Below are 13,947 nucleotides of genomic sequence, written 5' to 3' on the forward strand. Positions count from 1 at the left end.
GTCGATAAATATTTAGATATATTATGGAGAACGAGAATAAAAAAAAAAAGTTTTTAATTCCCGATTTTCAATTTTGAAAGAGTCTTTGAATGATTTCTTTAACCAACACTTGGAAAACATCCCAAATGCTAAAAGTTAAATATATAATTGCTGCCAACAGACACAGCAGTTCTAAAAGCAGAGGGAAATGAAATGGAAAAATGCAAAAAGCCAAAACCATCCATCATCATCACTACCATCATCACCATCATTACCATTTTAACATCCACTTTTTATTGCTTTCATGGGACAGATGAAATTTACTGAGGCAGATTTTCAACAACCAGACGCTGTTCCTGTTGCCAACCCTCACCCGTTTCCAAATAAGGTAGTATTTCCCCCATGGTCAGACATGTTTTCACAGAAGATTGGAAATGAAGGACACCAGTTGTATGATGATGATGATTACTTACAAGTATTGTGCAACATCACACACACACAGACAGACAGACAGACAGACACACACACACGGGCAATGCCCTTCTTCATCTGACAAAGCCATAAAAAACCAACAACTGTGGCAACAACAAACCAGCAAGGTCATTCAAACAGCTAGAAATAGCAGCCATGTCACCATCATCATCATCATCATCATTTAACAGCCATGGGTTCGACAGTTTTGATAGGCGCTGGCTAGGCTGGGAGGTGCACCAGTTTGATCATCCGTTTGACATGGTTTCTACAGTGGGATGCCCCTTCTAATGTCAACCACTTTACAGAGTGTACTGGGTGCTTTTGATATAATTCCAGTGCCAGTACTTCTTACATGACACCATCACCGGTGCTTTTTATGTGGCACCATCATCAATGCTTTTTATGTGGCACTAGCACCAGCGCTTTTTATGTGGCACCAGCATGGACAAGTTCACCAAGTACTTTGCACAACAAAAAACCATCATCTAAGAGTGGGGAGTAGTACTTTGTGCCAGTTGAGAGATTTAAGGCAGAGAGGGTGACAGATATAGGTGCCATACTGTGGATAGGGTACCCTGTTGAAAAACAAAGGAGAGTAAGCTGCAGAGTAAGATACGGAGAGTGATATGTCTTAAAAGATATGTCTTAAGTGATATCACTTAAGACATACAATTATATAATATCATTATAATAATTGACATAACTCATTTGTGTGTTGTGTAATTATAGTTTAATTGAATTGAATTGGTTTTAGGTGTATATTATTTTAAAATGTTAGGTATTAATAGTTGAACATTATTATCTTAAAAGCAGGAAGGACATATTGGATATTGAAGTTCTTGATATACCATGTCTAAATAAAAGATAGAACACTGCCATTTTAAAAAACCAAGGACACATAAGATGATGTAGTCTTAGATAAACTGTGATCTGAGAAAAAGCGAAAAAAAAGGAGAAGAAAAACAAAGCTATGAACACAGCAGGAACAATTTTGATCATAGGTCTACTGGACAAGGCCTGCTGACCAAGAGTTAAATAACATCATCATTGTTATCAGTTTCACATCCACATTTCCATGCCTGCATGGGTTGGACAGAGTTTATTGAAGCAGATTCTCTATAGCTCGGAGCTCTTTCTCTCATTAACCAAACACACACACACAGAAAGGCAGAGAGAAAAGGACTGATACACACACAGACAAGCTATCTTATTACACACACACAAGAATATGTGCATACACACACAAACACATACATGTGTAAGTGTATGTATGTATGTGCGTGCTTTCAAGCAAGGTGATATTTCCCCATGGCTAGACATGTCTTTGTGGGACAGTGGTTGCTTGCATGACAGTGGCACTCATTTACAACTATTCATACAATGTTAAGACAAGGAAATACAAACATAGGGGCAGGTGCAGCTGTAAGGTAAGTAGCTTGCTTACCAACTGCATGGTTCTGGGTTCAGTCCCACTGCATGGCATCTTGACCAAGTGTCTTCTACTATAGCCTCGAGCTGACCGAAGCCATGCAAGTGGATTTGGTAGACAGAAACTGAAAGAAACCTGTCGCATATACATATATATATATATATATATATATATATATATATATATATATACATACATACATACATCATACGTATGTATGTATGTATGTATGTATGTATGTAGATATATATATATATATATGTATGTATATGTTTGTGTGTCTGCGTGTTTTCCCTCACCATTGCTTAACAACCAATATTGCTATGTTTACATCTCCGTAACTTAGTGGTTAGGCAAAAGAGACCGATAGAATAAGTACTAGGCTTACAAAGAATAAGTCCTGGGGTCGATTTCTTCGACTAAAGGCGCTGCTCCAGCATGGCTGCAGTCAAATGACTGGAACAAATAAAAGAATACACACACTCATCCACACATATATATATTGTGGAGGCAGTGTTGGAATAGTCATCATAAGATTGTGGTTTCAATTCCTGCACCGGGCAACATATTGTGTTCTTGAGTAAGACACTTCATTTCACGTTGCTCCAGTCCACTCAGCTGGCAAAAATGAGTAACGCTGAGATGGACTGGTGTACCATCCAGCTGGGGAGTATGTATGCCATGAAACCAGGCAAGCAGCCCTTGTAAGTTAGCATGACTTCAGAAGGTAACTATCATCATCATCATCGTTTAACATCCGTTCTCCATACTAGCATGGGTTGGACGGTTTGACTGGGATCTGGGAAGCCAGAAGGCTGCACCAGGCTCCAGTCTGATCTGGCAGTGTTTCTACAGCTGGATGCACTTCCTAACGCCAACCACTCCGTGAGTGTAGTGGGTGCTTTTTATGTGCCAGGCAGGCCTGGTAATGGCCACGATCAGATTGGTACTTTTTACATGCCACCGGCACGCAAACACATACATATGATGGGCTTCTTTCAGTTTCCTATTTCTTTACTGCCCGCAAGGGGCCACACACAGAGGGGACAAACAAGGACAGACAAATGGAGTAAGTCAATTATATCGACACCAGTGCGTAACTGGTACTTATTTAATTGACCCTGAAAGGATGAAAGGAAAAGTTGACCTCGGCGGAATTTGAACTCAGAACGTAGCGGCAGACGAAATACTGCCAAGCATTTTGCCCTGGGTGCTAATGTTTCTGCCAGCTTGCCGGCTTCTTTCAGTTTCTGTCTTCCAAATCTACTCCCAGAGCTTTAGTCAGCATGGGGCTACAGTACAAGACTCTTGACCAAAGGACCATGCAGCAGGATTGAACCTGGAACCATGAGGTTGGGAAGCAATCTTCTTACCACACAGCCATGCCTGCAACTACAGTATCAACAAAACCAGCAACAATACTAAAAGACATCATAAAGCTGAAACAATTCCACCCCTGCCCACCACCTGCCATCCGTTTTTTCTTGGTAGAAGCTTCTAGAACGCAGACTGCTGTGAACTCAGCTTAAAATGTTACGAATCACTCGGTATTAAGATTTTAGATTTGAAGAGGTTTGTTGAGTGACCTTCAAAAGAAAAAATGGTTCACTTTTAAACAAGCAGCAGAGGTCAGAATGATGTGATTGGGTCTGACATTTCTTTCAAAACAAACAAACATATAAGGCTGCCTGTAGATCGAACACTTGTGAGAGGAGTTGGGGGGGACGGGGACGGGGGGGGGGAAGATGGAAAAGGCGAGAGACGGGGGTGGGGGGAAACGGAAAGAGAGACAGAGAGGAGAGAGAGACAGACAGACAGACAGAAACCGAGAGAGTGAGCGAGAGAGGGAAAGCGTGAGAGAGCGAGGTGAAGAGGAAGAGGAAAGGGGAAAGAGGGAGGGAGTAAAATATCAAGTGAAGGGTACCACCACCAAACCCCCTCCTCTCTTGCTCTTCCTCCTCCCACATCACCTTCTTGATGACAGAACTTCACAGTGCATGAAGGGCAACAGACAGACGCTGTTTGCAATCAGCCTTGCACTTACAGGCTTGACACTTTGCATTCTACTGCAGCAGCAGCAGGAACAACAACAACAACAACACAAAAAAAAAACACTGATGGTAAAGGAGGTGTTGACTCACACGCACACACATACTTACGTTCATAAATAGAACCATGCACATATAAGTACACACCATACGCTATGTATACATGTGTGTGTGAATATATAATATAGCCTGGTATATAGATATATACATATACATACATACATATATATGTACAGATATATATAAATACATAATATATATAAAACATATATATATAAATATATATATATATATATATATATTATATATAGAGGGCGTAATTATACATACATGCCAGGAGGCATTATATACCTGCAAACGCTAAGAGGAGCAATCAGTCATTTCTACCAAAAATATTACTAATCCCACATGACAATTCTTGTTAAGTTTCCTTATTAAGTAGTTGTCTTAATTGCAAAAATATAATATATACTATAGAATATACATATACATATATATATACATATAAATATATATATATATAAATATATATATATACACACACACACACACACATATAATAGTACATATATATACATATACACACACACACATTATATATATACATACAATATTTATATATATACAATTGTTTTGTTTGTATTCCACTGCCTTCGTCTTTTGTTTATTTCCGTAAACCTTGCTCCTCTTTTGTCTATTTCATAAAGATTCCGGTATATATTATACATATTATATATATACATATATATATATACACAAATATATATATATATATTATATATCTCTATATATATATATAAATATATATATATATAAATACATATATATATAAATACATATATATATATATATATAAATACATATATATATAAATACAATATATATAAATACATATATATATAATACATATATATATAAATACATATATATATATAAATACATAAACCTGTCGAGGCAAGTGAAATCAAATCAAAATCAGAATCGCTGACGTGGCCGATGACAGTACCGCCTGATTGGCACTTGTGCCAGTGGAATGTTAAAAGCACATCCGAGCATGATCATTGCCAGGGCCACGGATTGGCTCCAGTGCCGGTGGCATATAGAAAGCACCATTTGAGCATGATCGTTGTACAGCGTCGCATTACTGGCACATGTACCAGTGGCATGTGAATAACAACTTTCGAGCGTGGTTGTTGCCAGTGCCGCTGGACTGGCTCCCATGCAGTTAGCATGTAAAAAATACCCTTTGAGTGTGGTCAATGCCAGAACCGCCTGACTGGCCCTTGTGCCGGTGGCATGTAAGAGCACCCACTATACTCTCAGAGTGGTTGATGTTAGAAATGGCGTCCAGCCATAAAAACTTTGCCAGATCAGATTGAGCCTGGTGCAGCATTCTGGCTCTCCAGTCAAACCGTCCAACCCATGCCAGTATGGAAAATGGATGTTAAATGACGATGTTGATGATATATATATATATATATAATATATATATATATATATATATATATAAGGCGAGCTGACAGAACCGTTAGCACGCCGAGTGAAATGCGTATCCATATTTCATCTACCGTTACGTTCTGAGTTCAAATTCCGCCAAGGTCGACTTTGCCTTTCATCCTTTCGGGGTTGATAAATTAAGTACCAGTTACGCACTTAATCCATTTGTCTGTCCTTGTTTGTCCCTTCTATGTTTAGCCCCTTGTAGGTAATAAAGAAATAAATTTGAAAAGCTACACGCGAAACCAGTCTTTCTTTAAAATTATGTCATTATAAGAGAAAAAAATTTTTTTGAAAAATTTTCTAATATTCTTCAGACATATTGACGCAAATATATATATTTTTTCTAACATTTAAGCCTTCTGTCGTTTTTTCACTCTTTACTACTTTCTATATATTCACCCACGTGCTTTTACAAACCAACTTTCTTATCTATATATATATATATATATATATATATATACATACATACATACATATATTCCTGAGCGTTATACTAATACATCTGTTTGTTTTCTACACCACCTGTCTTCGTCTTTTGTCTTTTTCGTGAATTCTCCCTATATATATATGTATGTATATATATTTGGTCACACTGCTTTCGTGAATTGCTGTGAGTCTGTTGCCATAAAATTCTATTAATTTGAATTGGTAGCTTGAGTCATAATGAAAGTTTCATATAAACACACATATATATATACACATATATATATTGGATAATAAATCGTATGGTGTATCCTTGATAGCCTTCCGGTAAAGCAAGTTCAGCTTTGCAGTGTTCATTGGGTATTTTTGATTAATGAGAGAGACGGAAGATGGAATAGAGAAGAACATTTATTGTAGAAACAATTGTAACGATCAATAAACATCCTTGTATCTTCCATCTCTCCCATTAATCAAATACACACACACAGAAAGGAAGAGAGAGAGAAGGAGTGACACACACACAGAAAGGAAGAGAGAGAGAAGGAGTGACACACACACAGACAAGCTATCTTATTACACATACATGTGTGTTTGTGTGTGTGTTGTGTGTACAAAAGCACTTCAGCATCCCATTATTGCACAATCTGCAGTTTGTGGCGGTCATATATCTTAGACATGACCAGTCGACATAATAACTTCACAATGGAACTCTCTGGATTTATCTTTGATCTAATACAAAGAGAAGAAACATAATTACGGTTGTTATACCACAGCCACCACCACCACCACCACCACCACAATGAGCCAATGAAGAAATCTCTACATGACTGCTCTACCAGGTAGAAATAGCAACCAAATCCTCCTCAAATTACACCACTGCCATCATTAAAAAAAAAAAACCCAAGAATTTTGATAATGTTATTGTAAAGTCTTAGAAAAACAGAACTCATCTTTTGATATGGAACATAAACAAATATGCGCAGGAGTGGCTGTGGGGTAAGTAGCTTGCTAACCAACCACATGGTTCCAGGTTCAGACCCACTGCGTGGCACCTTGGGCAAGTGTCTTCTACTATAGCCTCCGGCTGACCAAAGCCTTGTGAGTGGATTTGGTAGACGGAAACTGAAAGAAGCCCATTGTATGTGTGTGTGTATGCCCACATGTGTGTGTGTGTGTGTGTGCGCGCGCGCGCGTGCGTGCGTGCATGCGTGCGTGCGTGCGTGCGTGCGTGCGTGCGTGTGTGTGTGTGTTTGTGTGTCCCCAAACATCGCTTGACTTCGATGCTGGTCTGTTTACGTCCCCGTAACTTAGCGATTCGGCATAAGAGGCCAATAGAATAAGTACTAGGCTTGCAAAGGATAAGATTTGCTCGACTATAGGTGGTGCTCCAGCATGGCCACAGTCAAAATGACTGAAATGAATAAATATGAGCAAGAAATGTTGATGTGATTTCTGAGATATCGCCTGAAGCAACCCTTTACAGTAACAACTGCTTAAGTTTCTGACCCCTTAGCATCTAAATCAGCCATATCTGACCGAAACATTCTACCTGTTTTATGAACAGATCCAACTTCTCACACCTACCCGGCAATGTCATAAAAGATTTAAGAATCGCATCATCAAACTCTCAAAACTTTGTGACAGTTAACTTATAATTAATTCAAACAATGTGAATAAAGAAGCACAGGCATGGCTGTGTGGTAAGAAGTTTGCTTCCAACCACATGGTTCCGGGTTCAGTCCCACGTCGTGGCATCTTGGGCAAGTGTCTTGTAGCATAGTCTCAGGCTGACCAAAGACTTGTGAGTAAATTTGTTAGATGGAAACTAAAAGAAGCCCATTGTATGTATCATCATCAGAATTCAACATCCGCTTTCCATGCTAGCATGGGTTGGACGATTTGACTGAGGTCTGGTGAACCAGGCTCCAATCTGATCTTGCAGAGTCTCTACGATGTGACACAGGCACGAGGGCCAGTTTGGTGGTACTGGCAACGGCCATGCCCAAATGGTGCTTTTTACGTGCCACCTGCACAGGAGCCAGTCCAGCGGCACTGGCGACGACCTCGCTCGAATGTTTCACGTGCCACCAGCACAAGTGCTAGTAAGGCAATGCGGTAATGATCACGCTCGAATGGTGTGCTTAACGTGCCATCGGCACGAAGGCCAGCTTGTTGCTCTGGCAACGACCTCACTTGTATGGTACTCTTAGCGCTCCACTAGCAACAGATGCCAATGTATGTATATATGTACAGATATGACTGCATCAGTGTTTGTGCCCCACCACCACTTCACAACAGGCATTGGTGTGTTTACATCCCTGTAACTTAGCAGTTCAGCAAAAGAAACCAATGAAATAAGTACCAGGCTTTAAAAAGCAAAAAGGTCCTGGAGTTGATTCATTCAACTAAAAATTCTTCAAGGCAGTGCCCCAGCATGGCCACAGTCTAATGACTGAAACAAGTAAAAGATTCATTCATTCATTGTTCGACCGTGGTTGAGACAATGGAATTTACTGTTTCGCCAGACTTCACGGTCCATCATAGCATTATGGAGGTCCTGTTGCTGGATGCCTGTATCCCTGGAGATTACATCAGGGTAGGAGAGTGTGCACCCTCTGGTATCATGAGCAGATGGCTTCCAGAGGAGAAGAGTAGAAATTACTTCGTTTTCAGCTCTACAACAATGTCGAGCAAACTGGACTCTCCTACCTTTCACAAGAGATGATACAGGTGGTAGTTTCCCATATATTTGTACTTTGGTTGGATGACGCTTCCACGAGAGATTTTGAGCTCTCATAAGGAGGCGAGTGTAAGTTCCATCCAACCGCCTCTCAAGCTTCTTTGATAACGTCCAGGTTTCTGAGCCATAGAGTAGAATTGGTTAGACTGTGGCTTTGAAGATTTTAAGTTTGAAATCTCTACTTAGATTTGATGACCAGATCTTATGCATATCATTACAAGCTGACCAGGCCATACCCTTTCTAGTTAGAAAATCTTTTTCAGATGATGATATGTATACTCTCTCTTTTACTCTTTTACTTGTTTCAGTCATTTGACTGCGGCCATACTGGAGCACCGCCTTTAGTCAAGCAAATCGACCCCGGGACTTATTCTTTGTAAGCCCAGTACTTATTTTATCGGTCTCTTTTACCGAACCGCTAAGTGACAGGGACATAAACACACCAGCATCGGTTGTCAAGCAATGCTAGGGGGACAAACACAGAAACACAAACACACACACACACACACACACACATACACATATATATGTATATATATATATATATATACATACATATACGACAGGCTTCTTTCAGTTTCCGTCTACCAAATCCACTCATAAGGCATTGGTTGGCCTGGGGCTATAGCAGAAGACACTTGCCCAAGATGCCACGCAGTGGGACTGAACCTGGAACCTGTAGTTGGTTAGCAAGCTACTTACCACACAGCCACTCCTGCGCCTATGTAATCAGAAACCATATTTAAGTAAAAGATAGATTACATTTGACAGAGGAATCTGAATGCTAAGGAGTTGGATGAGCAAAAACCACTGGCAAATTTGTTGAGAACATAAGGAGAAGACAACAGGTTAAGTTCATTAGAGATCAGAAAGAGAAAGCCTTGAACACAGAGAGACAACTGGAAAACCGAAAAGAGAAAGGAAGAGGACACCAGAGAGAGAAGTCTTACGAGTGAGACATCAGCTGAATAACTTGCTAAATTGTGCATGGGACAGGACAAGGGAGAGGTCAGTGTGATGGGTGTGATATGTGCAATTGTGTATGACAGTAACATCATCATCATCATTTAGCATCCACTTTCCATGCTGGCATGGGTTGGACGGTTCAACTGGGGTCTGGGAGGCCTGAAGGCTGCACCAGGCCCAGTCTGATCTGGAAATGTTTCTACGGCTGGATGCCTTTCCATGAGTGTAGTGGGTGCTTTTCATGTGCCACCGGCACAGGTGCCATAGTGGGCTGGCAAACGGCCATGGTCGGATGGTGCTTTTTACGTGCCACCAGCACAGGGGCCAGGCGAGTCCGGCAAACGGCCACGACCGGATGGTGTTTTTTACGTGCCACCAGCACGGATGCCCGTCGGGGCGGCACTGGCAACGGCCATGTTCGGATGGTTGAATACAGGTAACTATGAGGCGGTGACTGAAAAATTCCTGGCTTTAAGGGCACCGCAAAAGGCCTGGCTAAAGGCTCAGACTTCTGAGTTCTTGTACAGGGCTTAAAAAAACTGAAAAACTATATTTCCTTTTTTCCACAGCCAAGAACTTCTCAGCACCCCCTTGTATGTGTGAGGGTGTGCATGATGGTATGCGCTTCTCAAATATGAACTGTGAATGGAGATGAGGTGGCACTCAGCCATGTCAATGAACCATGGGCTGTAAATATGGATTATGATATGAGAAGGGGAGAAGCAGTGAGACACTTTACTGCAGTGAATCATGCGGAGTGAATTAGGTGCTGGGTCTGCTGTGGTAAAAGAAGAAGATCGTTATGCAGTCTAATTATTTGGTGTGCATCGTTAACATAGGAGAAAGGCTTTGTAATGAAGAGTTCAGGAAAATGAGAAGACATCAAAATAAACCCTGTAAATTAGGGATCAGATAATAATGAAATTATTGTATGCAGTGCTCAGGTGCACCACAACTTGTCAAAAGTGTGTATAAAGCATATGCAGTAATGTACAAACGTCTGGGAAGTGAACAGTGTATGAGTCAGATACATGCATGTGTGTGTATGGAGGGGAGAAAATCAGGTGGAGTGTTGGCGAATCTCAGGAAGCATGGAAGTTTTGAAGGATGCAGTGCTCCGACAACTAACAACTGATGCCAGCAGTTTGTTCCATGCTTCAGCAACTCTTAGCGTGAAAAAATGTTTCCGAAAGTCATGGGAGCTGTACTGTTTTCTGACTTTGTAAACATGTCCACGGGTGTTAGACAGGTGGAGTTTGAAAAGGTGCTCAGAGTTATTGTTTGTAAGATGGTTAATAATTTTATGGGTGTCTGCCAAGTCAGCTGCCAGACGTCGGAGTTTCAATGTGTCCATGCCCAGGGAAGTAAGGCGTTCAGAATATGGCAAATGCCTGATGGAGGGTATTCTTCTGGTTGCATGTCGCTGAACGGCTTCCAGACAATTAATAGATGTAAGTCAATTGCCATTTGATAGGAAATAAATGTGAATAGATTGTAAAGAGAATAAAGGGGTTGTTGATGGTTAATGAAATAAACAGGGAGTAAAGTAGTTCAACATTGTCTATGAGAATTTATAGAAGAATTATGGAGACATTATGTTAGGAAGACATTATTATTATTATTAATATGGAGACATTTATATTAAGAGACATTATTTCAAACCTATTCCAATTACACTGGCAGGAATATAAAACGTTGATTTACATAAAAAAGCAGTTTCATATTACATCAGGAATCAATTCATTTGTTGGTGTGTGTGTGTGTGTGTGTGTATGTGTTCGAGAGTGTGTGTGTGTGTGTGTGTGTCTGTGTGTGTGTATGTGTTCGAGTGTGTGTGTGTGTGTGAGTCTGAGTGTGTGCGTGTGTGTCTGTGTGTGAGTATGTGTTCGAGTGTGTGTGTGTGTTGTGTGTGTGTGTGTGTGTGTATATATATTGTTTAGATAGTTAGGGCAAATCCCAGCTGTGTTCTCTTGAAGCATATCTGCTTATTGCATCATTACAATCCAATATGTAGTCTCAGTTGCTGCAGTAAGTTAGTTCAAAATACCTATCAAAACTGAGATTTATGGAAACAGTTGCAGAGTTATTGTATACCAAAAGATGGAATTGGAAATTGTTTGGTATTATTTATTCACCATGACATGAGTTTCATTTACTAATAGGAATTACAAAATATTACTACATGTTAGATGGACATGTAAGAAATGTCCTATTAGAAATTCCTAACGTATCTTTTTCTAACATTCCTATTAGCAAGTGACATACGTGTAATGGTGAATAAATGACACGAAGCAATTTCCAATTTCCTCCTTGTGTTTATATATAGATATAGTATATATATATAAAGATATATATATATACATATATACATACATACACATATACATGCATATACACATGCATATACATATATAATATATATATATATATATATTATATATATATATATACATCTACATACATATATATACATATATACATATACAGACACATATACATATACACACATATACATACGCATATATATATGTATATATACATATGTATATAATACAATATATAACATACATAAACACACATATACATACACATATATACCTATATATATATATAAAAACATACACATATACATATAACCTATATGATATATAAAACATACACATATACATATATACCTATATAGATATATAAAACATACACACACACATATATATATATATATAGATTATCTATATAATACAACACATATACAACATATACATATAACATATATATATCATACATACATACATACATACTATATACATACATACATATATATATATATCTTACATATATATACATACATACATACAATAGAACATACATACATACAGATATATATACATACATATATGCATATATACAATATGCACACACACACATACATATCATATATTATATATTATATATATATATATATATATATATATATACACACATATACATATACCGGCTGAGAGGCCTACACAAAGTTTTGAAAAAAATTTTCATTGCATTCTCGACACAATCAAGGAGATCTTGAGCAACTGAGACCCCAGGGTCTTCTTGTTCAGCTGAAAGCAGTTTTGACACAAACTTGGCAGACATGCATCTCGTACTCAAACCTTCAGTAATAATGGACAGAACTGAACCGTAACTAATCTGTACATCCTCTCACAACTCACGGATGGTGATTCTATGATTTTCCCCCTCACAGCTACATGCATATCAGCGATGTTTTTCTCAGTTCTGCTGGTAGCGAGTCTCCCAAAACGTTCGTCAATATCAACATTCTTCTGGCCGTCTTGGAAACGTCTGAACCACTCATAGACTTGTGTGTGACTCATATACTCCTCTTCATGCACTTTCTGCAACTTTGCATAGGCATCTGAGCAGGTATCGCCATGACAACTTTCCCTGTCATGATCAATGCAATGATCACATACTACATGTGTGTCTGTGTGTGTCTGTGTGTGTATTATAACACTTGACTAATATCATAAAATGTTCAACAAGAATCATTTTCTGAATTCATTAGTAAAAGTACTTTAATTGAAAATCGATTTTATGCAAATTTTAACAACAATAAGAAATAAAACCTTATCACAACCAAGAACAAAACTAGAACCCCGCCCCCCAAAAAAACAAAAGAAAAACTCAGCACCGAAGCAGAACTTACTTTGATATTGTCCTGTGATAAGCCAGGAACTTATTATGGCCAATAATCCACTAAAGAGGAAACCCTCGATCATCCAGTAGAAATCCAAATAAAAGAATCGAAGAGGAAATACAAGGAATGTCCAGACAAGATATGGCGGAATGGCATAGATTGTGGTTAGAACCATCCATACTATGCGCAGAAGGTGTCCAATGATGCGAAATGGTAACGGAAGGCTGGTCACATGAGGAAGAATATTGTACACATCAAGCATCTGAAAAAAAAATGAAAAAAGAAATTTAAAAAAAAAGATATTTATATCATAAAAATTTAGAAACTTCAAGAGAATAAAATAATTTGTTTTTAACAGTAGAACTCGAAGTAGATAAAGCTATAAGTAATAGTGTGTAAATATTGGGGTAAAAAACCCATTTAGATAAAAAAAAAAGTCAAAGGCTTTCTGTAGAATATAAACGCACATCTTCTGTAGGCAAGAGAGAATGGTTCTACCATAATTAGAAACAACATTAGGTGTAGGAGTGGCTGTGTGGTAAGTAGCTTGCTTACCAACCAGATGGTTCCGGGTTCAGTCTTCTACTATAGCCTCGGGCTGACCAAAGCCTTGTGAGTGGATTTGGTAGACGGAAACTGAAAGAAGCCCGTCGTATATATGTATATATATATACATGTGTGCATGTATGTTTGTGTG

At 38.8% G+C, this 13,947-nt stretch overlaps 1 protein-coding gene across 3 annotated transcripts in view; it reads right to left on the reverse strand.

The window, feature by feature from the left end:
* Positions 1–13,947, reverse strand: part of LOC115223325 (acyl-CoA:lysophosphatidylglycerol acyltransferase 1-like) — a 114,946-nt gene that overhangs the window by 27,124 nt on the left and 73,875 nt on the right. For all 3 annotated transcript variants that reach the window (XM_036512243.1, XM_036512245.1, XM_029793843.2), the window contains one exon: positions 13,260–13,512. In XM_036512243.1, the coding sequence (XP_036368136.1) occupies positions 13,260–13,512 (253 nt within the window). The remainder of the gene's footprint in view (positions 1–13,259; positions 13,513–13,947) is intronic.

This window comes from Octopus sinensis, linkage group LG22 (assembly GCF_006345805.1).
Source record: "Octopus sinensis linkage group LG22, ASM634580v1, whole genome shotgun sequence".
NCBI lineage: Eukaryota > Metazoa > Mollusca > Cephalopoda > Octopoda > Octopodidae > Octopus > Octopus sinensis.